A 27,801-nucleotide genomic window follows, 5' to 3' on the forward strand; every position below is an offset into this window, starting at 1 on the left:
GAGAACCGGGTTTGATTCTCCACTCCTCCACATGAGCGGCAAACTCTAATCTGGAGAACTGGGTTTGATTCCCCGCTCCTCCACGTGAGCGGCAGACTTACGGTAGAGAAAAAGCAGGGTACAAAAACCAGCTCTTCTTCTGCCTTGTGCTGTGTACAGCGTTGAAGGTCCTCTTCCTCTGGCTGTGTGCTGCTCCATGATGCCCAGGTAGGACTCAGACCAGGTCTTCTATCAGCAGTGCCCCAGCCCCTTCTAACATGCCACAGAGACAGCCGCAGGATAGAAAACAAGGAGGATCTGGGGCCTATGCGGCCCACCAAGGCCACCTGGGCTGCAAGCTGGTGGTCTTGGACCTGGCCCATCTTGGCCAAGTGATGGCTATCTTTGAACCAGGGTTGTCTACTGGGTCTCCCAGTCGTGAGATCTCACCTGTGGGCTCATGGCATCCTAGCCTTGGGAGACGGAGGCTCCAGGTCTCCCAGCGGTGGGGTCTCGATTGCAGGCTCTTGGGGCAAGGCCCCACTGTGCTGGAGTTTCCCCCGTGCAAGGGAAACGCTGCCTCAGAGAGTGATCCTCTCTCTTCCTTGAGCTCTTCTGGTTCCTCCTCTGACAAGTCTGGGGACTGACCCAGCAGGGATCATGACGGAAAGGCAGGATGGTCTCTTCGCTTAGATGAAAAGATGTTTCGGAGATCAGTTCCCCTGGAGAAAACAGCCACTTTGGCCATTGGACTCTATGGCGTTGAAGTCCGTCCCCAAACTTCGTCCTCCTCAGGCTCCGCCCCCCAAAAACCTCATGTCGGAGGCAAAGAGGGGCCTGGCAACCCTAACAGGGGAATACCTTTACTTTTAAAACTGCACAGGATTGCACTGTGGGTTTTTGCCGGTTCTGCCTGGGGTGTGTGTTCCCCCTCCAGTCTCTCTCTCCCTGGTCTGAGGGGGGGCTTCATTTTTATTCTTCAGGTTTTTCCTCATTCATAAGATCAGTTAGGTTATTTTGATGCTTGCTCAAAACTGGTTTTCAAATGGTGACTTAAAGAATGCATCTTCCTGGTCCCAAGTCCACTGCAAAAGGAGAAATTCCACCCCCTCCTGCTCATTATGCATAGCTAGCTGCCTCTGTCCCTTTCCATGGTATGCAAACTCCCAGGTGTCAGGTGTTGCTTTGCACTGTTGCAAAGGTCTGGGGACTGACCCAGCAGGGATCATGACGGAAAGGCAGGATGGTCTCTTCGCTTAGATGAAAAGATGTTTCGGAGAAAGGGCGCCTAGAACTACATCAGTAGGCAGTGTGGCATCTATGGGTACCACATTGGGGATCACTGCTCCAGCCCTTTGCTTTCCTGGACTGACCCCAGTGCCCTGATTGTGGTATTCTTAGTTCTGTAATAACCTGCCTTCCAGTGATTTAAAAGCCGAGAGTGTTTTCTCCTTCGGATGAACAATACATTTAGAAAACATCATTCTCCTACAAAATGTTCCTGGGATTGCCAGCCCTGGGTTGAGAAATACCTGGAGATTTTGAGGGAGGAGCCTGAGGAGGGGGGGTTCGGAAAGGGGAGGGACTTCCATGCCATAGAGTCCAACTGCCAGAGCGGCCCTTTTCTCCAGGTGAACTAAGGTTGCCAATCTCCAGGTAGTGGCTGGAGATCTCCTGCTATTACAACTGATCTCCAGGCAACAGAGATCAGTTTCCCAGGAGAAAATGGCCGCTTTGGCAATTGGACGCTATGGCATCGAAATCCCTCCCTTCCCCAAACCCCGCCCTCCTCAGGCTCCACCCCCCAAATCTCCAGGTGTTTCCCAACATGGAGCTGGCAACCCTAAAGGGAATTGATCTCTATCACCTGGAGATCAGTTGTAATAACGGGAGATCTCCAGCCACCACCTGGAAGTTGGCAACTTGGTGTTCCTAACAGCTCACTCTAGTCTGCAGCACTATGTGTTCTTGTGGCTTGTGAGTCCTGATTCCCCACAGGTATATCCCCAATCTCCAAGCCACAGTTTGAAGACTGTGAAAGGAGACCTCTGAACTGGACCTTTGACGCAGTGACCAATGAGCGCCCATCGGCTTTCACAAAAGAGGGTCATTGTGAAACAACAGCTTGTTTCTTCTGCAGAAGTCTTTACTGTGCTTCGGTCAGCCTGGAATTTCCCCAGTTATCCAATCATCCAATTATTGAGCACAGAGGTTTACATAACACAATCCGTACACCATCTCTTATCACCCCAGAAAGGGTCAGCTGGATGGGATACACTCATATTTCTCTTATCAGGTAAGGAATGGTTTTTAAAAAATCGTCAGAGCACTTCCTGAGAATATGTGGTTTTTTAAGAGCATGAGAATTTAATGTTTGAGTTTCAAACACTGGTTTTTGTGTGTGTGGTGGAGGGACTCCAAGTCTCATGGACTCCCTTCTGTTTACTCATAGAAATGGCGTAGACCAAAATTTGAAATGCATCCAAAATCATAAAAACTCTCTCCAAAATTCCAACTCCAACATTAATACTTGACATTAGTTAAGAGACTTTGGGCAAAACTGAGCCTGGGGCCTAGAACTTTCCCCAGTCCTCAGCCAAGGGAAACCTCCAGGTAGTAGCAGGAGACCTCCTGCGATTACAACTGATCTCCAGCCGACAGAGATCAGTTCCCCTGGAGAAAACGGCCACTTTGGCCATTGGACTCTATGGCGTTGAAGTCCCTCCCCAAACTTCGTCCTCCTCAGGCTCCGCCCCCCAAAAACCTCCTGCCGGAGGCAAAGAGGGACCTGGCAACCCTAACAAGGGAATACCTTTACTTTTAAAACTGCACAGGATTGCACTGTGGGTTAGGCCCACAATGCCCCCTGCAAAATTCTTAACTTAAAAATAGCAGTTCTGGGAAACCACACTTCCCCCCGTCAAGAGACTGAGCTGTGCAAGAGGGCAAATGTCATCTACTCCGTGCCATTTCCTGCAAACCACAAAGGACAACGCAACAGCATAGAGGGCAGACTCCCATTCGCTCTTGTCCTCTCTGCCCTCTGTAATGTTAACCGCCAGCCTGTGCCTGATATCAATTTGGAACTGCTTTGTTAATAAGAAAGCAATTTTCAATGGGGGGGGGGGAGAGGACATATCTTTCGTGGAAATCAGCAGCACGTTTTCACATTCCGGAGAAAGTGGCACAAGTTTTTGAGGGAGGGACTGCCAGAAAATCCAAAGGAAGAGTGTCAAACACATATTGCAGATAACATCGACAAGGACCAACAGGATATATTAAAATATTTAATTTCAGCTACAAGAGTAGTTTTAGCATCTTTATGGAAAACAAACAGAATACCAAAAACTGAGATTGATAAAGCTTACGAATGCATAACAATGGCTCAATTAACTGAAACATTACAAAAGGATACTCAAAAACAAAATAGAGAGAAATGGAAAAATCTTTCTAGGAATATATTAAAACCAAAATATAACAATTAAACTCTATGAGCTACACCAGGATTAAATTGGAGCTCAAATCCACTCTGCTAGTAAGTTAATGTATTACTATATTCTACAAGGGGGTAGTACGGTACTAGGCATATCAATGTTGAACAATGTTTATGTAATGTTTTTTTCCTTTTCCTTTTTTTCCTTCTGTACCCCTACTTATTATTGAAAATCAATAAAAAATATTTATTTAAAAAAAAAACATATTACATTCCATAGCAGGCTTCCGGTCTTCTTTCATGGACATTAGACCGAAATGTACCATTTTAACATTCTTCAAGGAATTTCAAGCTTTGAAAGTATACTACGGTGCATGTTCATTTGGGTATAGACATTTCTGCTTGTTTTAGGCAAAGATTCTAGAGACACTGGTCTGGTCGAGATGTCACAAACCATGATTCCCTAATCACGGTTTAGTAGTCAGGAATATGCTATGGGCTTGTGGACTTCCCTTCCCACCCTCCTAGGGTTGCGAATCTCCAGATACTAGCTGGAGGTCTCCTGCTATTACAACTGATCTCCAGGTGACAGAGATCAGTTCCCCTGGACAAAATGGCTGCTTTGGCAATTGGACTCTATGGCATTGAGGTCTGTTTTTTCCCCTTCTTTTTTTGTCTTCTGAACCCCTTATCAAAAAATCAATAGAAGAAGAGGAAGAGGAGGATTTTTTTATCCCGCTTTTCTCCAGCCTTAAAAGTCTCAAAGCAATTTACAATCACAATCCCTTCCTTTCCCCACAACAGGCACCTACCTCACAAGGTGCCTGTCATGGGGATAGGAAGGGACTGTGATTGTAAGCCACTTTGATACTCCTTCAGGTAGTGAAGAGGTATGAAAACCAACTCTTTTTCTTCTTCTTTTAGCCCACTGAAGATTTCCCAGCAAGCTGTAGCTTTTAGGTCTCAGTCTAAGGTGGGCTCTAAGGCCACAGACTTTGATCTCAAAGTGGGGGCAGATGTTCAAATTGGAGCTTTCAGGCATCAATCTAAGGTGGGCTCCAAGACCACGTAGCCATTGATCTCAGAGTTCAGAGATGTCCATCAAATCGTAGGTGACAGGTGTCAATCTAAGGTGGGCCCCAAGACAACGTAGCCTTTGATCTCAAAGTTCAGAGCTGTCCAGTCCACCAGAGGGGTTGGCACCTTCTCCCACCCCATCCTCCTCAGTTGTTCTGAGGGCAAGACAGTATCCCACATATAGACGCCTGCCATTTCCCCCACGAAGGACTGCTTTTCGTCAAGTGAACCTCCGTAAGAATCTTGTTCCTGGCCCAGCATTATGAATAAATCCGTTTCGACAGCATAGCCTTTTGACAGGCCTTTCCTGGGCAATGCCAGCCCGTTGACCCAAAGCTGAATAATCCCCGTTGTCGAATTCCATGCCATACAGACATTCTCCCATTGGCTGCCTCGATATGTGCTCCCAGGCACTGTATACGCCAGAGACGTCCCACCCACAAAGGCGTGGTACACCGTGGGGCTGTACTTTATGAGGAGGATTTCGTTGTCTTTGTTCCTAGAAGCACAGGATATGAGGGAGAATTCGCGGGTCAAATCGGTGTAGAACCTGAGGCACATTGTGAATTGCTGTAGCGGCTCCAGCAGGCGGGGCATCAACTTGACGTAGGAATTTGTTGAAGGCTTTGGGAACACAAATACTTTCTCATCCAAACCTAACAAACAGGAAAGACAAGATATCAGAGAAGATGCCTGATTTCTTTTGCTTCTTTCCCTCTGAATAAATGTTTTATTGGTTCATTATAATGCTACTGAGTTGAATGCTAGGTCTTCAAGGAGTCTGGTCTGAATCTTTTGTGACTCTTATACCAGTTGGTTCAAATCTGTGTGGAATGAAGTGTTTGAGAACTGGCAAACACACACACACACACACACACACACAATTTGATTCAGCTGACTTTGGAAATAGCTGAATCTACAAAAATATATCTATGCACCCCATATCGAATAAAAAGGTAAAGGAAGTCCCCTCTGCAAACACTGGGTCATTACTGACCCATGGGGTGATATCACATCACGATGTTTATTAGGCAGACTGTTTACGGGGTGGTTTGCCATTGCATTCCCTGGTCATCTTCCCTTTACCCCCAGCAAGCTGGGGACTCATTTTACCGACCTCAGAAGGATGGAAGACGGAGTCAACCTTGAGCCGGCTACCTGAAACCAACTTCCATTGGGATCGAACTCAGGTCATGAGCAGAGCTTGGACTGCAGCACTGCAGCTTACCACTCTGCGCCACAGGGCTCCTACATATCAAGTAAGGAGGTCTCAAAAATGCTATATGGGAATATGTAATATGTAAGAATAAGAAAAACTGATGGTTCTGTTTCAACTAAGGTGTAGGGGCAGAAGGAATTTTAGCATCCCAGGTGTGCATTTAGACACATCCAAAAATGATGCTCATCCCCAAAACTGAAATGTGCCCCCAAACCCAAAAATTCCTTCAGATTTTAAATGTCAATATAAAAATTTGATAGACGTTTTGCAAATGTAGTGACAGGTTCAAACTAGGCATCATGTGCTTTAATGAGTCACGTCCACCAGATTCCCTAGGGTTGCCAACCTCCAGGTACTAGCTGGAGATCTCCTGCTATTACAACTGATCTCCAGCTGATAGAGATCAGTTCCCCTGGAGAAAATGGCAGCTTTGTCAATTGGACTCTATGGCATTGAAGTCTCTCCCCTCTCCAAACCCCACCCTCCTCAGGCTCTGCCCAAAAAAACTCCCACCGATGGCGAAGAGGAACCTGGCAACCCTAGGGTTCCCCCTGACCTACCTTGCTTTCCCCACAGCCAGACAGCACCTGGAGAGAACCGGTTTGTCAGCAGTGCAGGGTCCCATTTGGATCAGGACTGTGACATGGGGGGGGAAAGCTTCAAGCTGTCTGCACCCCCTAGACGTTCAGTTCCAAAACCTCAAGGCCTTTTCAGGGCAGGAAGTGTGGGGAAGAGGATGAAGTCCCTCCCCACCACACTATGGTCCCAATCCGAACTAGGCCCCGGTAACTACGGTGCTTGGATAAATCAGTTCCCCACAGCTGCTGTCTGTCTGTGGGGAAAGCGAGGCGCATCAGGGGAACCCAAACCTGACTCATTAAAAACGTGACATCTAGTTTGTTCCATCATCAGGCTGACAAAAATCATAGGGTTGCCAACTCCAGGTTGGGAAATTCCTGGAGATTTGGGGGTGGAGCCTGGGGAAGGACCTCAGCAGGGTATAATGCCATACAATCCAACCTTCAATGCAGCCATTTCCTCTAGGGCAGAGTTCCAAACTGTGCTCCACGGAGCACTTGGTGCTCCATGAAACATCTCCCTGTGCTCCATGAAAAAGTTGGAAAGAAAAATACTGCTGTCATTCGATGGGGCTGAGAGAGTGTGACTAGCCCAAGGTCACCCAGATGGCTTCATGTGTAGGAGTGGGGAAACAAATCCAGTTCGCCAGATTAGCCTCCATCGCTCATGTGGAGGAGTGGGGAATCAAACCCGATTCTCCAGATCAGAGTCCACAGCTCCTACCACCGCTCTTAACCACTACACCACGCTGGCTCTCTGGGAGACAAGCAAGGGGCGGTAATGAGAAAGAGGAACCGCTACTCATCTGGAACAACAGCTTAAATAGGTTTGGGATCCTCTTACCACCAGCCCAAACCACTTCACCCCCGTCACTTACTTGTCTGTGCCAACGCTCCCGAGAGGCCCAGGAAGATGACAGGCCAAAGACCCGCCTGCTCCATGTTATCACCGGCGAGCAGAGAGCCACAGAGTGGAACGGAAATGCCACAGCTCTCCCCTTCTAAAATGTCCCCTTTAGCCCAGCCCAGGCTCTGGCATTCACTCTGCGGTTAATCGGTTTTCCGAGTTGGCAGGGAGAGACAATGTCCCTCGGGGGATTCGGCGGAAGGCTTTCAAAGTCCAGAGAACAAAGCTTGGCCCGAGAGGTCACAGGCAGCTTCAAACTAAGCAAGGAAATATGTGGCAGGACAGCCCAGGGGTGTGGATTCAACTCCAAGCACCGCGATACAGATGTGCAAGGTTGTCTGACCAAAGGCAGCTGCCAGCTGTCCGGAAAAGAACCCAGCTTTGCCAGCTTGACTGTGCCCGTGCCATCTGATGTGCAGAAATCAGCAGGGAGAGTTTTTCACAACGTCTGTCCACTCAATACGCAAGACCCAGCATGGCGAAATGGACTAGGACCTGAGAGTCTTGGGTTCAAATCCCCCATCAGCCATGAAAGTCACCTAGGGCCAGTCGCTTTCTCTCAGCCTAACCAATCTTGCAGGAGTGACAGGGATAAAACGGAGGAAGGGAGAATCATGAAAGTCATCCTGAGTGCCTTGGTGGAAGGGTGAGGTATACATGCCACAGACAGACAATGTCATCTGTTGGCCAAGCTGCTGTTAAATGCAGCGGAGCAAGGGCCAGTAAAAGTGTTGGCAACCTTAGCAGTCCATTGAGTTGTAGCTTTTCGCTCTTGATTTAAGGTGGGCTCCAAGACCACCTTAGCCTTTGATCTCAAAGTTCAGAGCTGTCCAGTCCACCACTGGGGCAGGCATTGTGTTCCTCTGGGTCCTCCTCAGTTGTTCTGGGGGCAAGACAGTTCTCCGCATATAGACGTCTACTTCACACTTGCCTTGAAAGCCCTTTGCTGGGGTTGCCATAAGTCGGCAAGGACTTGACGGCACTTTACACACACAATCGCAGTGCTAGATCCCTCTTCCGTAAGAACTAGTTGTCTGGATCAGACCAGAGTGAAGTATTCCAGCATACTGTTTGCCACTGTCAGCCAAATACTGATGGCAATCGCAACGCAGGGCAAGAAGTCCACAGCTCTACTCAGAGATACACTGCCTCTGCACACGGAGGTTCCATTTAGCTGCCATGGCTAGCATCCACTGATAAATGTCTTTCCTCTTCTACCAGTTTTTCCAATCTCTTTTTAAACCACCAATGCTAGTGACCAATACCTCTCTACGTCTACTTTATATGATATTGTAAGAAATACATACAAATGGTTCCACCTAGAGTTGGAAGGTCCCTCTTTGCCACCAGCGGGAGGTTTTTAGGGCGGAGCCTGAGGGCAGGGTTTGGGGAGGGGAGGGGCTTCCATGCCATAGAGTCCAATTGCCAAAGAGGCCATTTTCTCCTGGTGAACTGATCTCTATTGGCTGGAGATCAGTTGTAATAGCACTCTCCTATGGTTGCCAACCTCCAGGTACCAGCTGGAGTTCTCCCACTATTACAACTGATCGTCAGTCGGTTGCTGTCAGTTCACCTGGAGAAAATGGCTGCTTTGGCAATTGGACTCTATCGTATTAAAGTCCCTCCCCAAACCCTGCCCTCCTCAGGCTCCACCCCCAAAACCTCCCGCCGGTGGCGAAGAAGGACCTGGCAACCTTACACTCTCCCCCCATGCAAATCTGCCCCTTCTCATCTATGGTTTGGCCTCATTATGGACTCTTCCAGGCCTCTTTCTATATGGCTGAGTATGAATTACTCTCCATTGGCCCTTAATCTCAGATGAAATTTAGCCAATATTTCCCCGGGCCAAGCTCTCAGGTTTTTTTTAAATATTTTGAAGAACTGCCAAACCAAAAAAAACTTCAGGAAATTTCAAGATGGGGTGAATTTTCAGGGTTGGAATCTGAAAAGCTGAATTTCGTGTTTTGAAGGGAAAACTCTGCATCATGAATCCTGAAGGTTTTATTTATTTTCTTGTCGTTGTCTTAAGATGCAATCCTTGACAAATTCAGTATGTGACCACCTTTCTATCAACAAACATCTCAATCAGTTCAAGCTCTTTTTAAAAAATTAATTTCTTAACATGGCATCTCCTCAAACAATAATAACCTGATTTCACCAAGCAGCAATCTATTGGAGAATTTCCCAAACCTCACTAAAATCATAAATAAAACCCAGATGTTTATTTAACTTCCACAGTTTAACCTCTGTATACCCCCAGTTCCATAAAGCATGCACAAATCTATAACAATAAGAATCTATAAGAATAAAATAAGAATTACAAACAACAAATCAAAATAAAGCCTCTATCAATTATTATATCAAAAGTAATACAGATTTTAAAAGCAATACAGATTAATATAAAACGTATTGAGAATACAGGTAAAGATACTAGAGACACTGGTCTGGTCAAGATGTCACAAACCATGATTTCCTAATCACAGTTTAGCAACCAGGACAAAGCTATGGACTTCTGGACTTCCCTTTCCACTCTCCTGGGGGGGAGGGTTGCCAACCTCCAGGTGCTAGCTGGAGATCTCCTGCTATTAAAACTGATCTCCAGCAGATTGCGGTCAGTTCACCTGGAGAAAATGGCTGCTTTGGCAATTGGACTCTATGGCATTGAAGTCCCTCCCCTCCCCAAACCCCGCCCTCCTCAGGCTCTGTCCCAAAAACCTCCCACTAGTGGCAAAGAGGGACCTGGCAACCCTACTTTGATCTCAAAGTGGTGGCAGATGTTCAAGTTGGAGCTTTTATGTCACAATTTAAGTTGGGTTCCAAGACCACATAACCTTTGATCTCAAAGTGGGGGTAGATGTCCAACTTGTAGCTTTTAGGTCACAATCTAACTTGGGCTCCAAGACAACATAGCCTTTGATCTCAGAGTTCAGAGATGTCTATCAAATCGTAGGTGACAGGTGTCAATCTAAGGTGGGCTCCAAGACAACGTAGCCTTTGATCTCAAAGTTCGGAGCTGTCCAGTCCACCAGAGGGGTTGGCACCTTCTCCCACCGCATCCTCCTCAGTTGTTCTGAGGGCAAGACAGTATCCCACATATAGACGTCTGCCATTTCCCCCACAAAGGACTGCTGCTCATCTAGTGAACCTCCGTAAGAATCTTGGTCCTGGCCCAGCATTATGAATAAATCCGTTTTGACAGCATAGCCTTTTGACAGGCCTTTCCTGGGCAATGCCAGCCCGTTGACCCAAAGCTGAATAATCCCCGTTGTCGAATTCCACGCCATACAGACATTCTCCCATTGGCTGCCTCGATTTGTGTTCCCAGGCACTGTATACGCCAGAGTCGTCCCACCCACATAGGTGTGGTACACCGTGGGGCTGTGCTTTATGAGGAGGATTTCATTGTGCTGGTTCCTAGAAGCACAGGATATGAGGGAGAATTCGCGGGTCAAATCGGTGTAGAACCTGAGGCACACGGTGAATTGCTGTAGTGGCTCCAACAGGCGAGGCATCAACCTGACGTAGGCATTTGCTGAAGGCTTTGGGAACACAAATACCTTCCCATCCAAGCCTGTCAGATAGGAAAGACAAGATATCAGAGAAGATGCCTGATTTCTTTTGCTTCTTTTTTTCCTGAATAAATGTTTTTCCTGAATAAATGCTACAGTATATTGTTGAAGGCCCTGACCTGGATGGCCCAGGCTAGCCTGATCTCGTCAGATCTCAGAAGCTAAGCAGGGTCAGACCTGGTTGGTATTTGGATGGGAGACCACCAAGGAATACCAGGGTTGCTGTGCAGAGGAAGGCAATGGCAAACCACCTATGTTAGTCTCTTGCCTGGAAAACCCCAAAAAGGGGTCGCCATAAGTTGGCTGCGACTTGGCGGCACTTTACACACACACATACATAATGTTGAAGACTTTCTATTCCTTGGCTCCATCATCAACCAAAAGGGAGACTGCAGCCAAGAAATCAGAAGGAGATTGAGACTGGGAAGGGACATGAAGGAGCTAGAAAAGATTCTGAAGTGTAAATATGTGTCACTGGCCTCCAAAATTAGGTTAATTCATGCCATCATATTCTCTATTACTATGTATGGGTGTGAAAGCTGGACAATGAAGAAATCTGACCAGAAGAAAGAAGACTCCTTTGAAATGTGGTGTTGGAGGAGAGTGTTACGGATATTGCGGACTGCCAAAAAAAACAAATCAGTGGATTATAGATCAAATCAAGCCTGAACTGACCGTAGAAGCTAAAGTGATTAAACTGAGGCTGTCATATTATGGTCACATTATGAGAAGGCAAGAGTCACTGGAAAAGACAGTCATGCTAGGAAAAAGCTGAGGGCAAGCCACGGCCCTCAGTTTGCAAGACCTGAGCAAGGCTGTTAAGGATAGGACATTTTGGAGGACTTTCATTCATAGGGTCGCCATGAGTCAGAAGCGACTTGACGGCACTTAACACACACACATAATGCTACAGAGTTGAATGTTTGGTTCTTCAAGGAGTCTGGTCTGAATCTCTCATGACTCTTATACCAGTTGGTTCAAATTTGTGTGTAATGTAAGTGTTTGAGAGCCGGAAAACACACACACACACGCACACACACACACACACATTTGATTCAGCTGACTTTGGAAATAGTTGAGTTTACAAAAATATATCTACATGCCCCATATCAAATAAAAAGGTAAAGGTAGTCCCCTGTGCAAGCACCAGGTCATTACTCACCCACAGGGTGATGTCACATCACGACATTTATTAGGCTATGTTTTATGGGAGAAGAAGAAGAAGAGTGGGTTTTTATATGCCGACTTTCTCTACCACTTAAGGGAGACTCAAACCGGCTTACAATCACCTTCCCTTCCCCTCCCCACAACAGACACCCTGTGAGGTAGGTGGGGCTGAGAGAGCTCTACCAGAGCTGTAACTTGCCCAAGGTCACCCAGCTGGCATCATGTGTAGGAGTGGGGAAACAAATCCAGTTCGCCAGATCAACCTCTGTCGCTCATGTGGAGGAGTGGGGGAATCAAACCCGATTCTCCAGATCAGAGTCCACTGCTCCTACCACCGCTCTTAACCACTACACCATGCTGGCTCTCTGGAAGACAAGCAAGGGGCAGTAATGAGGAAGAGGAACCGTTACACATCTGGAACAACAGCTTAAAATAGGTTTGGGATCCTCTTACCGCCAGCCCAGACCACTTCACCCCCATCACTTACTTGTCTGTGCCAACGCTCCCGAGAGGCCCAGGAAGATGACAGGCCAAAGACCCGCCCGCTCCATGTTATCACCGGCGAGCAGAGAGCCACAGAGTGGAACGGAAATGCCACAGCGCTCCCCTCCTTCTAAAATGTCCCCTCTAGCCCAGCCCAGGCTCTGGCATTCACTCTGCGGTTAATCGGTTTTCCAAGTTGGCAGGGAGAGACAATGTCCCTCGGGGGATTCGGCAGAAGGCTTTCAAAGTCCAGAGAACAAAGCCTGGCCCGAGAGGTCACAGGCAGCTTCAAACTAAGCAAGGAAATATGTGGCCGTAGAGCCCAGAGGTGCAGATTCAACTCCAAGCACCGCGATACAGATGTGCAAGGTTGTCTGACCAAAGGCAGCTGCCAGCTGTCCGGAAAAAAACCCAGCTTTGCCAGCTCGACTGTGCCCGTGCCATCTGATGTGCAGAAATCAGCAGGGAGATGTTCACAACATCTGTCCACTCAATACGCAAGGGCCAGCATGGCGTAATGGACTAGGTTTGGGTTCAAATCCCCCATCAGCCATGAAAGTCACCTAGGGCCAGTCGCTTTCTCTCAGCCTAACCGACCTTGCAGGGGTGACAGGGATAAAACGGAGGAAGGGAGAATCATGAAAGTCATCCTGAGTGCCTTGGTGGAAGGGTGAGGTATACATGCCACAGACAGACAACGTCACCAGTTGGCCAAGCTGCTGTTAAATGCAGCGGAGCAAGGGCCAGTAAAAGCGTTGGCAACCTTAGCAATCCATCAAGTTGTAGCTTTTCGCTCTCGATCTAAGGTGGGCTCCGAGACCACGTAGCCTTTGATCTCAAAGTTCAGAGCTGTCCAGTCCACCACTGGGGCAGTCATAGTCTTCCTCTGGATCCTCCTTAGTTGTTCTGGGGGCAAGACAGTATTCCACATATAGACATCTGCTATTTCCCCCACGAATGACCGCTTTTCAGTCCTTAAGAACCCTTAAGATTCCTTAAGAATCTTGGTAGTATCATTACTAAATCTATTCTGACAGCATAGCCTTTTTCGTAGGCCTTTCCTGGGCAATGCCAGCCCATCGACCCAAAGCTGAAAAATCCCTGTAATTGAATTCCATGCCATACAGACATTCTCCCAGTGGCAGCCTCAATCTGTGTTCCCAGACATGATAATTCCCACCCACATAAATGCGGTACTCTGTGGGGCTGGTCTTGAAGAGGAGGATTTCATTGTCGTGGTTGTTAGAAGAACAGGATCTAGATATAATGGCGGTTGGCTTAGTAAATGATTAAGTATAAAGCAACATTAATCAAGTTTCGCAATTCAGTTAATTTGCTTGAGGTTTGAGTATGATTACATATATCTTTTTTTTCTGTTAAAGGTTTATTTACTCTAAAGATTTAAAGATTAGTGCTGGATAGAATGATCTAGCTCTGCTCATAGGTTACTGGATTAAGATCTTGTTGCAGGCATGGCATATTGATTATGTATAAGGAGTGTGTGTTGCATGTGGTATGTGTTGTATGTTGCATGTGTTGTGTATGTTGTTTTGGAAAAAAAAATAATTAAAAAAAGGACAGGATTAGAGTGAGAATGCACGGGTCAAATTGGTGTAGAAATTGAGACACGCAGTGAATTGCATTTGCTGAAGGCAGGGCCAGATATAGGGGGCAGGGGGGCAGGTGCCCTATTTCCCCCCATCCCTTTCCTTTTATGTTCACTCCTGTATGCTTTTGAAAATTTAAAAACAAATATGGGGCGGGGGGGGAGAAGATGAATCCCTGGCCATATTCCCACCCAGTGTATATACTGTTTACTTCTATATAACTGATCAGTAGAGGTAATATTTTTGATGCATTATTGCAACCCCCTATTTCTCCCCATCCCTGTTCTTTTATATTCACCCTGTATGCTTTCGAAAATTAAAACAAAATATATGGGGGTGGGGGAAGAAGACACATCCCTGGCCATATTCCCACCCAGTGCATATACTTTTTTCTTCTATATAATTTGACGGTAGAGGCAATATTTTTGATGCATTATCGCAATCCCCCATCCCTTTTATGTTCAGCCACCCCTGCCTGTAAGTCCCCAGCTCAGCTGAATCAAAATGCAGCCTCCCAAGGTTACCCAGCTGGCTTCATGTGGAGGAGTGGGGAATCAAACCCGGCTCTCCAGATAGAAAGACTGCTTTGCAGTATCATACCTACTTGCCCTATAACTTAGGGAAGTCTGTCCCCCTTTTCTTTTCTTTTTAAATTTTTTTTATTATTATTAAATTTTTATATAGGATACAGAAAAAAGAAAACTAGGGAGGCAAGGCATTGACACATAGTTCGACCCGTGCTTCCCTGAAAAGGAAAATTGAGTTGCGAGAGGATCCCTTAGCGGCTCCCCGCCTCGGAAGATGGGCATTTGGAGACGCTCCCTGCGGCGTGTTGACGCCGGCCGGGCCGCCCCAGGTTTGCAGGAAGCGCGGGGCCGTTCTGCGCACGCGCGGCTCCTGCCAGCGGCTGCCGGGCTTCTTTGCGCTCCCCCCACCCGCCAGCTGTTCCGCAGTAGTGCAGGTACTGAATGGGGCGGCCCCTCGGTCGCCGTTGCATAATACCCACGGGGGGGGAGAGGGGGAAGGGGGCCCATTGCACCCCTTGTTGTGTGCATTGCATCGTTGTGTACATGCGGGGAGGACGTGGGGATTTCCAGGGCTCCCAGGCATTGGGGCCATTGATTCATGGAAGGTTTTGCATTGGATTTGCCACTCTTTAGATACACTTTTCCCCCCATCCATATTCTCAGAACTCAACAATAAGCCGCCATGCAGAGTTTTGAGAATTCAGATGGGGAAAATGTGCATCTATAGCAGTGGTTCCCAACCTTTTTTTGACCCGGGACCACTAGGACTTTTTTGTTCGGTGCAGGGACCCCAAGGTTCAAAATAAAAATTCTGGGAATTTGAAAATAAACTTTAATCATAACTGTTAGTTAAACATTAAACTTAGAATTATATTTGAATATATATATATATATATATATTATAATAGAGAACTTTTAATTGAAAATATTAATTTATTATGGGTTTATAACTTTGTTTCGCGGACCTTAATTTAGTTCTCGCGGACCCCTGGGGGTCCATGGACCCCTGGTTGGGAACCAGTGATCTTTAGAGTGACAAATCCAATGCAAAATCTTCCATGAATAAATGGCCTGGTTCGAAGGGGTGCACAGATCACAACTATGGGGTGCAGTGCTAGGGTAAAAATGCTGGTGGCTGTGGTGGCTCTGCAGTAGGGTGGGCCGGATTTAGGTTTGATGAGGCCCTAAGCTATTGAAGGTCACGGGGCCCTTTATATGTCCAGCTGTCCTTTGCCAACAACAAATTGCCTCTGTTTTTTGGGTTGAAAATATGCTATACGGTAATTTATGGACCTAATAGGTATCGAAAGCCATTTGCACATCACAGAATATGTATTTTATCAAAGTAATTGTTGAACTGAAATACAATTAAGAAGTATATTAATAGTGAAATAATTATTAAGCTCTAACTTAAAATTATTTTTTATTCATACCAAACTTAATAATGCAAACACTGTTGCTCTGTGTGTGTGTGTGAAGTGCCGTCAAGTCGCTTCCGACTCGTGGCGACCCTATGAATGAAAGTCCTCCAAAATGTCCTATCTTTGACAGCCTTGCCCAGATCTTGCAGATTGAAGGCTGTGGCTTCCTTTATTGAGTCAATCCATCTCTTGCTGGGTCTTCCTCTTTTCCTGCTGTTGCTGTATGTAGGTTTTATTTTATTTGTTTTATATCTTATATTTTGGAAATGTACATCCAGGGTTTTTTTCCTTTAAATTTTTTTGAGGGGGCCCAAGAGAGTGGGGCCCTAAGCTATAGCTTGTTTAGCTTATATGTAAATCCGGCCCTGCTAGGGTTACCATCCTCCAGGTCCTAGCTGGAGATCTCCTGCTATTACAACTGATCTCCAGCCGATAGAGATTAGTTCCCCGGGAGAAAATGGCCGCTTTGGCCATTGGACTCTATGGAATGGGAGTCCTTCCCCTCTCCAAACCCTGCCCTCCTCAGGCTCCACCCCCAAAAACCGGTGGCCAAGAGGGACCTGGCAACCCTACTCTGCAGCCTCAAGGTCGGCCGATCTTGCAAAAAGGTTATTTTTAGGCTCTCTGTTGCTATTGGGGCAGCGTGGGACGGAGAGGTGGAGCCCTGGGTTTGTATTTCTTGCAATATCGTAGAGAGTAGACGTGGGGAGGACTTAGTCACTCACTTTGGTGGTTTAAAAAGGGACTGAAAAAAATGCGTAGAGGAGGAAAGACAGTTTATCAGTGGGTGCTAGCCATGTGTCAAGCTCAGGTGGCTGCCTCTCGATCTACAGTATGCAAAGGACTCGGGGTTACCGCCCTTTGTATTCCCAGCAATGTATTAAGAGTTTGAAAACGTTATAAAAAACATTGCTTTAAAGGTTTTTTTGGATACCATGGCTTATAAATGGTTGGAAGACGTCTTCACAGCTAAAGGGGCCAAACAAAGTGCGAACAGTATTTTTTATAACGTTTTCAAACTCTTAATACATCGGTGGGAATACATAGAAAGTGCGAACAGTATTTTTTATAACGTTTTCAAACTCTTAATACATCAGTGGGAATACAAGTGCGGTAACCCCCTCACTCAGACAGGTGTGGTCTGAAGTAAAAACGCTTTATTCAAAGACAAGCAGGCTAAGACTAAAGACATGACCGCTCGCAGGCGCAGCAAAGCAGGCAATACTTTCCTAGGAAAGTTACTAGACTAAAAGCACTTCTTCTGGGGTCCCGGCCCGAAGATAAGGATTCCCATGGCTGAAGTCTCAACACAGTCCAGGTGCTTGGCGGGGCTAAACCGAAAGCACAAACACTAAAGAATCCCTGGGAAGCGAGAACAGGCCAAAGCCCTGACGCCATGGTGGCTAAGTGGAACCTCCGTGTGCCGAGGCAGTGTATCTCTGACTTGTTGACTTCTTGCCCCTGCGGTGGGTTGCCAGGTTCCTCCTCGCCACCAGCGGGAGGTTTTGGGGGCAGAGCCTGAGGAGGGGCGGGATTTGGGGAGGGACTTTGATGCCATAGAGTCCGATTGCCAAAGCGGCCATTTTCTCCAGGGGAACTGTACTCTGTCCGTTGGAGATGAGCTGTAATAGCAGGAGATCTCCAGCTAGTACCTGGAGGTTGGCACCCCCAGTTGAGATTGCCAGCGGTATTTGGCTGACAGTGGGGAAAAGGATGCTGGATTACGTAGCTCTTTGGTCTGATCCAGACAGCTAGTTCTTATGAAAGAGGGATCTAGCAACTGCTGTTCTGTGTGTCAAGTGCCGTCAAGTCTTTGCTGACTCATGGCAACCCCGCCAAGGGGCTTTCAAGGCAAGTGAGAAGCAGAGGTGGTTTGCCATCGCCTTCCTCTGCAGAGCCTCCCTTGGTGGTCCCCCATCCAAGTACTGACCCCACTTAGCTCCCAAGCTCTGACCAGCTCAGGCTACACCATGCTGCCTTCCCTCCCAACGACTAGCCATACCTAATTGGAACCTCCATGTTCAGAGGCGGTATACCTGTGGATGCTGGAGGCAAACAGGAGGATGGTATTTTTATGACTTCTTGGTGGACTTCTTGGAGGGTTCTGGCTGGCCGCTATTGGAAATAGGATGCTGGTATCGTCAGAGTTTGGCTCAGGTCCAACAGGCCTTTTCTTACATTATTGAATGGGTTAAGGTGCCTCTGAGCAGGTGCAGAGTGCTTTCCCTTCCCTTGGGGTTAATGAATGGTGCTCTAGGATCTGGAAGCTTCCAGAGCACGGAGGGCTATTCCCAGATAGCCCCTTGCCTTTTTTTTTAGAAATGAAGAACTTAGAAAGGGTTTTGCAGGGTAGAAACAAATCTTTGCCCTCACATTTGGAGTATTAGGCAAAAGGAAAATCTCCCGGAGGTAAGACTACAGTCAACCAACCAAACTTTCATAACTATGTGATAGGCAGAGATTCAACAGTTGTCCTTATTTCTCAGCATGGAGTGTGTGTGTGATTTTGCTGGCAAGGCAAGAGATGTTCGGAGGCGGTTTGTCATTGCCTGCCTCTGCATGGGCTGAGAGAGTTCTGAGAGAACCGTGACTGGCCCAAGGACCTGTTAGCATCTTAGTCAGTCCCCTGAGGCCAAGTCCCCTGCTCCGTCCACAAAACATAGTGGGTGGCCTCAGACAAGTCACTGTCTCCTGTCCCGACCTACCTTGCAGGGTTATTGTGTAGGCAAAGGGGAGAGAACTCTGTGTATGCCACCCTGCTCTCCTTGGAAGGAAACAATAAAATTGCAATTATTAATAACGTTAAATAATGTTTCTCTTGGCAGGCCCCCGCCGTTTCGTACAACCAGCTGTGATTGCTGCTTCACCGCTGACCTCTTTCGGCCCTTGTCTAAATTTCCCCATAATAATATTTTGCAATGTCGACATTGGTCAGCGTAATGTCTCTCTGCTGGCTTGCCGTCCAAACTGCTGTTTGCAGCGCCCGCTTGCCAGCTCTGTTCACCCATAAATAACTATCGGGTTTTCAACATTTTCCCCTAGCCCTGCTTTTCTGCCTTCAGGCCGACATGATAAAGTTTTTGGGTCTCGGACTTCTGCTAACGGGACAGGAGCAGGGCCAGCAGGAAAAGGTGGCACGCCTATAAGGGTTGGGTTACTCTGGACCCTTGTTCCCGCTTCTCTGGTGCTGACGGGTTGCTGCTTGCGGCCACTAGAGGGCAAAGTAATGCAAAGTTTACAATTAGAGGACTTCTTTCCTGATTTATTTATGTATTTATTTTTGCTGTCAAAAATAAATACGGCGACTTTGTAGGGTTTTCAAGGCAAGAGACATTCAGAGGTGGTTTGCCATTGCCTGCCTCCGGGTCTGTGGCTTAGTGGAAGAGGGATGGGCCATGGCTCAGTGGTGGAGCCTCTGCTTGGCACGCAGAAGGTCCCAGGTTCAATCCCCGGCATCTCCAGTTAAAGGGACTAGGCAAGTAGGTGATGTGAAAGACCCCTGCCTGAGACCCTGGGGAGCCGCTGCCGGTCAGAGTAGACAATACTGACTTTGATGGACCAAGGGTCTGATTCAGTAGAAGGCAGCTTCAGGTGTTCATGTGTTCATGTGTCACATCCCCGGTATTCCGTGGACATCTCGCATCCAAATACTTGCCAGGGTCGAGGCTGAGAGTGTGTGACTGGCCCAAGGTCACCCAGCACGTTTCTGTGGCAGAGTGGGGGATTCGAACCTGGGTTTCCAAGATCCTAGTCTGACCCCTTAACCACTACACCATGCTTGCTCTCTCTTTTCCTGATTACAGTGGTAAATAATCCATATAGGGTGTGTGTAAAGTGCCGTCAAGTCGCAGCCGACGTATGGCAACCCCTTTTTGGGGTTTTCATGGCAAGAGACTAACAGAGGTGGTTTGCCAGTGCCTTCCTCTGCACAGCAACCCTGGTATTCCTTGGTGGTCTCCCATCCAAATACTAACCAGGGCTGACCCTGCTTAGCTTCTGAGATCTGATGAGATCAGGCTAGCCTGGGCCATCTAGGTCAGGGCCATCTAGGGTAAGCATTGCTTTATTTTTTAAAAAATAATTTATTTCATTGATAGGATTTTTCATATAGTCACCTTTGGGGTGTCCCTTTGGATGCCATTGCTCAGACCTCTTTGGCTGAAGGCAGCAGAGTCAGGACATAGTGAACGGCTCCAAAACAATGAGGCAAATTGGGTTGCCGCTGGCTTTTATCCACCCTGCTTCTGTGCCTTTGGCAGTGCCTGATCTGCAGAAATTAAGCAAGGGAAAAATGGGAAAGCCTTGTACCAAGCAAATAAGAATGAGTTTATGATATCAAGCCGAAGTCCGTGAACGCATGAAGGTGCTTTATACCAAGTGAGACCCTTGGTCTGTTCGGCTCAGTGTTCTCTATTCTGACTGGCAGCAGCTCTCCGGAATCTCAGGGAGAGCTCTTTCCCATCACCTGGTGTGCGTGCGGAGGGAAGGCAGCATGGTATAGCCCGATCCCGTCAGATCTCGGTGTCTTATAATGGTGTTCTTTTAATTGTTAGCCAGCTTGGTGGCCCTGGTTGAGCAGAAAAAGGGGCAAAAGTAGTCAGTCCTCTGTGGAAGGACCGGGTCATTACTGACCTAGGGAGTGACATCACATCACGACGGAAAGGCAGGATAAAAAAAAGTTAAAATCATAGAGTTGGAAGGGACCCCCAGAGTCATCTGTTTTTTTTATTGTTTCTTTTTATACAAATTTCAAATATATATTTCTTATTCTACATACATTGTTCGTATAACGTACTTTTCTCATTCCCTTCCATCCCTCCCATCCCCCTCCCTAGCCCCATTCCTTCTCATAATTTTTGTCTTTTTTTTTTAATATATATATATATATTATTTGAGGGTACAGGAAAATAAAAGGGAAGGGGTAAATGTTATCATTACAAAAACAATACAGTCGTTATTAAATAGTTTCTAATAAGACATAATTACAGAGTGTTTTTGATTTGTCTACTTACATCAAACTACTTTCTAAGGTTTTTAAATGTTCATTACTGCTTGGCAATTAGTTAGAATAGGAGAATATAGTACAAAATATGTTATAGTATTAAGACATAATTGATTTAAGTTAACCGCATTTCATATAAGTATAGAAAGACACCCACTTCTCCTCAAATTGCTCAGTAGATTCACTTGATTTAAGGTTTAATTCAAAAGTCATTTTAGCCATAGTTGCATATTCCAAAAGTTTTTCTTTCCAGTCATCAATTTCGGGTGTGTGAGGTTGTTTCCAGGTTCTTGCTAGAATTATTCTGGCTGCTGTTGTTGCATATTTAAAGACATCATACAGTTTCTGGGGTAAGTTTGACGGCACTATACTGAGTAGATAAAACTTAGGGTCAAATGAAGTTTTCATAATTTTTTGTCTCTTAACCCCAGCCACGGGCACAAAGTCTGGATCTTCCACCCAATGTCTTTTCTTCCTTCCACTGATATTCACTCTATGTAGGTCTTCCGTCTACTCGTGATTCCCCTGCTCTTGTCTTCCCATGAAGTCTTCTGGCGCGCCATCTCGACGATATCCGACTGTATAGATTCAAACAGATAGTTGTGCCAGATTTCTATAGTCCATTTACTTTTATCCTTCCAACCCAGAGCTATTACTGCTTTGCTTGCTAATAACATAGCCTTAAGTATGGCCTGATCCCTCTTGTTTACCCCCGAGTTCCCTGTAGTGCTCATTAACATTAGCTTAAAATCTATGGTTAAGGATACTTTACATGTTCTCCTTATAATTTCTAGTATTTGTGTCCAAAAGTCCCTAGTCCAACCCCCTGCACAATGCAGGAAATCTGCCTAACAACCCAATTTGCCTAACAACTACCTCCCCCGCACACACCCAGTGCCCAGAAGATGGCCGAGATGCCCTCCCTCTCATCATCTGCCTAAGGTCACAGAATCAGCATTGCTGACAGATGGCCATCTAGCCTCTTCTTAAAAACCTCCAGGGAAGGAGCGCTTACCACCTCCCGAGGAAGCCTGCTCCATTGAGGAACCGCTCCAACTGTTAGAAAATTCTTCCTAATGTCTTGACGGAAACTCTTTGGATTGAATTTCAACCCGTTGGTTCTGGTCCGACCTTCTGGGGCAACAGGAAACAACTCGGCCCCCTCCTCTCTAGGACAGCCCTTCAAGTACTTGAAGTTGTAAATAAATAAGGCCTGGTCGGAAAGGCAGTGGGCTTGCCTAGGTTCGCTGCTGAAGGAAGTGCTCCGGGAACACCGAGAGGTTGAAGAACTTCCTGGGCTGAGGGCCAAGGAAGATGGCGGCTCTTTACAATATGGGCGTCACTCGACAAAGCCCAGGGTTTGCCTGGCTCCCCTGAGGAATTAGGCCTCGCCCTGAGGGCCTGGCAGTGGGTTTTGTTACTGCCTCTTTGAACTCGCAGCCCATAATCCTCCTATTTTTGTCCTCTGTGGGAAGAGGCTGAGACGGGACTTTCCTGGCGGGTGGTCCTCCGCCAGTGGCCTCCTTCCTCAGTGCTTAGCGACTGCCCACTGGTCGCATGGCATTCCTGGGGTGCCTCAGGGGATTGGCAGTGTTCGTCGCAGTGCCCCAAAGCTGCCCGGTCTGCCCGTTCAGATGTTCCTCTGCAACTTGTAGTTGCAGGATTCGAACACGACGTCCAGCGGCCAGCAATTGCTGAACTCGCGTTCATTTACAAGTTCAGAATAATAGGGGGGGGGGGAAAACCCAGGGCTGAAGAGGGACAGAGGATTTTTATCCCACTACAGATGCTAATTTTCTCTCCCCCCCCAGCGTTTCCTCTCTGCTCTAATCCAGATGATCACAATGCGCCATGTACCTCTGCATCCTGAGTTCCTTCTTTGCCACACCCCTCTCGACTTCTGACTGGGATATAAGGACCCAGGGATCTCAATTCCTACTCATATCTGACGAAGGGATCTTTGACTCTCAAAACCTTGTTGGTGTCTAAGGTGCTGCTGGACTCTAATCTAATAATCCTATATCTCAGAGGCTTCGTTCAGACACCTCCCAAAACCCAACTTCGATTAAACTATGGGTAGTATGATCGTCTGAACATGGACCGCTGCTCTAACTATTGTTAGCTATGTGTTTGTGTGTTAAGTGCCGTCACGTCGCTTCCGCCTCATGGCGACCCTATGAATCAATGTCCTCCAAAACGTCCTCTCGATAACAACCTTGCTCATGTCTTGCAAACTGAACGCCGTGGCTTCCTTTATAGACCTGGAGTTGGTGATGAACGGCGAGGTGGCCAAGTTTGCAGATGACACAAAATTATTTAGGGTGGTTAAAACAAAATCAGACTGGGAAAAGCTCCATGGGGATCTCTTCAAACTGGAAGAATGGGCATTAAAATGGCAAATGAGATTCAGTGTGAGCAAGTGCGAAACGATGCATATTGGGGCAAAAAATCCCAACTTCACATATACACTGATGGGATCTGTGCTGCAAGCAACAGACCAAGAAAGGGATCTTGGGGTGGTAGTGGATAGCTCGATGAAGATGTCAACCCAATGTGCGGCTGCTGTGAAAAAGGCAAATTCCATGCTGGCTATAATTAGACGAGGAATAAAGAATAAAACTGCTGATATCATACTGCCCTTGTACAAATCTATGGTGAGACCACACTTGGAATACTGTGTACAGTTCTGGTCACCACACCTAAAAAAGGATATTACAGAGCTTGGGAAGGTGCAGAAAAGAGCAACCAAAATGATTAGGGGACTAGAGCAACTGTCCTATGGGGAGCGGTTAAGACGCTTAGGGCTGTTTAGCTTGGAAAGAAGGCGGCTGAGGGGAGACATGATAGAGGTCTATAAAATCATGCATGGTTTGGAGAGAATGGACAGGGAGACGTTTTTCTCCCTCTCCCATAATACTAGAACACAGGGTCATCTGCTAAAGCTGGAGGGTGAGAGATTCAAAACAGATAAAAGGAAGTATTTCTTCACACAACACATAGTTGAATTGGGGGACTCCCTGCCCCAGGGTGTGGTGATGGCTGCCAACTTGGAAGGCTTGAAGAGGGGAGTGGACATGTTCATGGAGGAGAAAGGTATTCACGGCCACTAGTTAAAATGGATACTAGTCATGATGCATGCCTATTCTCTCCAGGATCAGAAGAGCATGTCTATTTTCTTAGGTGCTGGGGAACACAGGCAGGATGGTGCTGCTGCAGTCGTCTTGTTTGGGGGCTTCCTAGAGGCACCTGGTTGGCCGCTGTGTGAACAGACTGCTGGACTTGATGGGCCTGGGTCTGATCCAGCAGGGCCTTTCTTATGTTCCTGCAGCAGCCATTATTCTCTTTGCACCCACCCCCCTGTATCAAAATTTCAAAGGTGCCCGCAGGCTGAAAGGGATTGGGGACCCATGGGTTATTGGTAAGATGTCGAGTGAGTACCTCTAATCAAACGTCCTTTAAAACCCCAACCTTCACAGTGCCCCCAGAAACCTAAATAGCCCAGAATCCTTCGCAGGTACCCAGGGGTAGCCACGTTACAGCAAAACATAACTCTTGTGGTACTTTACGAACGAATGGATTAAACCTAGCGTTTGATAAAGGAGGTCGCACTGCGTTAAACTTCGTGCCGTATTAAATCCGTTCTTTTCCAAAGGGCCACAAGTCTCCTTGATTTGGTTTCCCTGAGGGTAGGACATTTGGAAATCCTGCAATGAAAGTTATAAAGGCACCCTCCTATCAACTAGGCGCTTTAGCACAACTATGATCGCTGGTGCGGTCATAAAATGCAGTTTTTGTGTTGCTTAAAGGTTTAGAAGACAAAAAGGGCTCAGGGGACGCTTGGGATGCATCGAGATGGCTTGCGCATGGATGTACGCCACTTGTAGCGCAATCGATGTGCACGGTCCTTTATCTAGTGACAAGACAGAAGTCTCTGCCCCAAGGGACTGGTACTCTAAAATTAGATGCAGGAGGAGGCTACAAAGAGAGAGATGCAGGAGGGAAGGGTGGATCTGTAGTGGAAGAATATATGCACTCCCATTTGCTCACTGCTTAATGACACTTGAACCAATCTAAATTGTCTTGGAGCAATGTGCTGAAAATTCTGCCTTTGTATGTTTAGATAAGGGTCAGTGGTAGGTCTGTTTTGTGTGGCAAAAAAAGAAGATGCTTTTACATGAATGTCCAAACATCTTTTGCATGTCAAAGCACCTGCTTTGCATGCTGAAGCACATAGGATCCGTTCCTGGCATTGCCAGTGAAACATGTGTTGGGAAAAGCCTTTCTCGGCCAGAAAGCCACCATCAATCAAAGTGGGTAGTACAGAGTTAAATGGATTTGTTGTCTGACTCTACGTTAAGCGGTAGTCCAACACATTAGGTTGCCGGCCAATAGTTAAATTGTGGAACTCCCTGACCCAGGATGTGGTGATGGCTGTCAACTTGGAAGGCTTGAAGAGGGGATCGGACATGTTCATGGAGGAGAGGGCTATCCATGGCTACTAGTCAAAATGGATACTAGTCATGATGCATACCTATTCTCTCCAGTCTCAGGGGAGCATGCCTATTGTATCAGGTGCTGTGGAACACAGGCAGGATGCTGCTGCTGCAGTTGTCTTGTTTGTGGGCTTCCTAGAGGCATCTGGTTGGCCACTGTGTGAACAGACTGCTGGACTTGATGGACCTTGGTCTGATCCAGCTCGGCTTTTCTTATGTTCTTATAGAGCCACTGAGGTTTTTTGCTGTTTTTAGGAAAGACCTGCTGCTACTATGCATGTGTAAAGAGGGGGGGTGCCATCCTTCCTGGCTTTCTTTGCATGTATATTGAGGAGCAGCAGTATGGCAAAGCAAGGCTACCTGCTGGCCAAGATAATTTCTGTTCTGCACAGGCAGGTTTGGAGATTCTGGCTCTTCCTTTTTATCATGTGACTTCCTGGCATGTGCTCAGTTGGTCACACTGATAAAAGGCAACCGTTTGCTCTTGTTTGGGATTAACATATAATGGAAGCTCCTTCCTTCTCTTCGTGGTTTGGAGACCTGGCAAGATGGGGCAGGACCTTTTCTCTGGTGGCACCTGACTGCGGATTACCCTCCCCAGAAATATCCTCCTTGCCTCTACTGATTTTTAAGTGAAGACTGTCTTGTTTGCTCATGGGTTTGGATGCTGATTTTGTGATCCCTTGATGTGTCCAGTTTTGGGCTCCACAATTTAAGAAGGATGTTGACAAGTTGGAGAGTGTCCAGAGGAGGGCGACCAGAATGGTCAAAGGTCTGGAATCCATGCCCTATGAGGAGAGACTTAAGGAGCTGGATTTGTTTAGTCTAGAGAAGAGAAGGTTGAGGGGTGACATGATAGCCATGTTTAAATATTTGAAGGGATGTCATGTTGATGAGGGAACTATCTTGTTCTCAGTTGCTTCAGAGAGTAGGACACGGAGTAATGGATTTCAACTAAGCAAAAAGTGATTCCACCTAAACATTAGGAAGAACTTTCTGACGGTGAGGGCGGTTCGACGGTGGAATGTGCTGCCTCGGAGGGTGATGGAGTCCCCGTCTTTGGAGGTCTTTAAGCAGAGGTTGGATGGCCGTCTGTCGGGAGTGATTTGATTGTGGGATCCTGCATGGCAGGGGGTTGGACTGGATGGCCCTTGTGGTCTCTTCCAACCTTGTGATTTTGGGATCTTGTGAATTTATTGACACATATTGCTGTTTTCATTGGCTCTGGTTTTGTTTGGCTGTGGATCACCCAGAACATCAGCTGGAACCTTTCTCTCGAATGTACTTTATATTAATAACGGGGCATACAAAAATGGTCTTCTTCTCCTCCCGTCCTGCAACCTGAAGTGGCCAAGTCTCCTGTTCCTTCTCAGGACTGTACTATCTCATTCTCCTACATGTGCATATAGATTCAGTCATTGTTGTTTGAAGACGGTATGGTACAGCTGTTGGATCCGCTTAGGCCAAAAGGTTCATCTGGTCCAGCATCTCCTGCCCACAGTGGCTGGCCAGATTCACCCAAGTAGGCCCCGATGGCGATAGCTCCTCTTGTCTCCTCCTCCCCACATCTGGCTTTCAGTGTGGTATAGTGTAGCCAACATGGTGCCGTGGTGAAGAGCGATGGTTTGGAGCGGTACTCTGATCTGGAGAACCAGGTTTCATTCCCCACCCCTCCACGTGAGTGGTGGACATTAATCTGGTGAACCGGGCTGGTTTCCCCACTCTTCCGCATGAAGCCAGCTGGGTAACCTTGAGCTAGTCACAGCTCTCTTAGAGCTATCTCAGCCCCACCTATCTCACAGGGTGTCTGTTGTGGAGAGGGGAAGGGAAGGTGATTGTAAGCCGGTTTGATTCTTCCTTAAGTGGTAGAGAACTCTTCCTCCTCCTCCTCCTCCTTCTTCTTCCAGAGATACTCTGTTTTGGCTACACATGTGTTGTTTGCTTTATCTTCTGTTCACTTTTAATACCTGCAAAGACAACAGCCGGAGATATCTCCGCCTCCCACCCTTTTTCTGATCCCCGGCCCAGCCTGCGGTGTGTTTTGTTTTTCGGTTTTGACATCCAACACCCAGATTTTACCAGCTTTTGTTCAGAGAAGGTTCCAACCCAGCCGCTCCCTTTACCCACATTGAGGGCTAGGCCGAGGCGACTGTTCTGCTCCCAGAATCCTTAGAACCGCAGAGGCGCGACAACCCTCGCCGGCACCCATTGGTGCAAAGTCGAAGCAGGGGCTGATTTTCGTGGCACCACCCATTTCTCCCACATTTAGAGGAGCCTTTCGAAACATCGAAGGGTGAAACTGGTGGCTGTCAGTCGGACCTTCTCAGTCTTCTCTTCCT

At 47.1% G+C, this 27,801-nt stretch overlaps 2 protein-coding genes and 1 pseudogene across 2 annotated transcripts; all 3 read right to left on the minus strand.

The window, feature by feature from the left end:
* Positions 1-4,534: 4,534 nt before the first annotated feature.
* LOC130480861 (serum amyloid P-component-like) lies at positions 4,535-7,228 on the minus strand. Its single transcript, XM_056853484.1, has 2 exons — positions 7,165-7,228; positions 4,535-5,145 (listed from the first exon to the last, which is right to left on the minus strand). The coding sequence occupies exons 1-2, from the start codon at positions 7,226-7,228 to the stop codon at positions 4,535-4,537; spliced, it is 675 nt and encodes a 224-aa protein (XP_056709462.1).
* Positions 7,229-10,153: 2,925 nt separating this feature from the next.
* LOC130480862 (serum amyloid P-component-like) lies at positions 10,154-12,480 on the minus strand. Its single transcript, XM_056853485.1, has 2 exons — positions 12,417-12,480; positions 10,154-10,764 (listed from the first exon to the last, which is right to left on the minus strand). Exons 1-2 carry the CDS (start codon positions 12,478-12,480, stop codon positions 10,154-10,156), a joined length of 675 nt encoding a protein of 224 aa, XP_056709463.1.
* A 707-nt stretch (positions 12,481-13,187) lies between these two features.
* Positions 13,188-27,716, minus strand: LOC130480864 (serum amyloid P-component-like; annotated as a pseudogene).
* Positions 27,717-27,801: the final 85 nt, after the last annotated feature.

This window comes from Euleptes europaea, chromosome 7 (assembly GCF_029931775.1).
Source record: "Euleptes europaea isolate rEulEur1 chromosome 7, rEulEur1.hap1, whole genome shotgun sequence".
Lineage (NCBI taxonomy): Eukaryota > Metazoa > Chordata > Lepidosauria > Squamata > Sphaerodactylidae > Euleptes > Euleptes europaea.

Coding starts and splice junctions, on each gene's coding strand:
- LOC130480861 (XM_056853484.1), bottom strand. CDS start 7,228: ATGGAGCAGGCGGGTCTTTGGCCTGTCATCTTCCTGGGCCTCTCGGGA. Junction 5,146..7,164: donor GGGAGCGTTGGCACAGACAA/GTAAGTGACGGG, acceptor CCTGTTTGTTAG/GTTTGGATGAGAAAGTATTT.
- LOC130480862 (XM_056853485.1), bottom strand. CDS start 12,480: ATGGAGCGGGCGGGTCTTTGGCCTGTCATCTTCCTGGGCCTCTCGGGA. Junction 10,765..12,416: donor GGGAGCGTTGGCACAGACAA/GTAAGTGATGGG, acceptor CCTATCTGACAG/GCTTGGATGGGAAGGTATTT.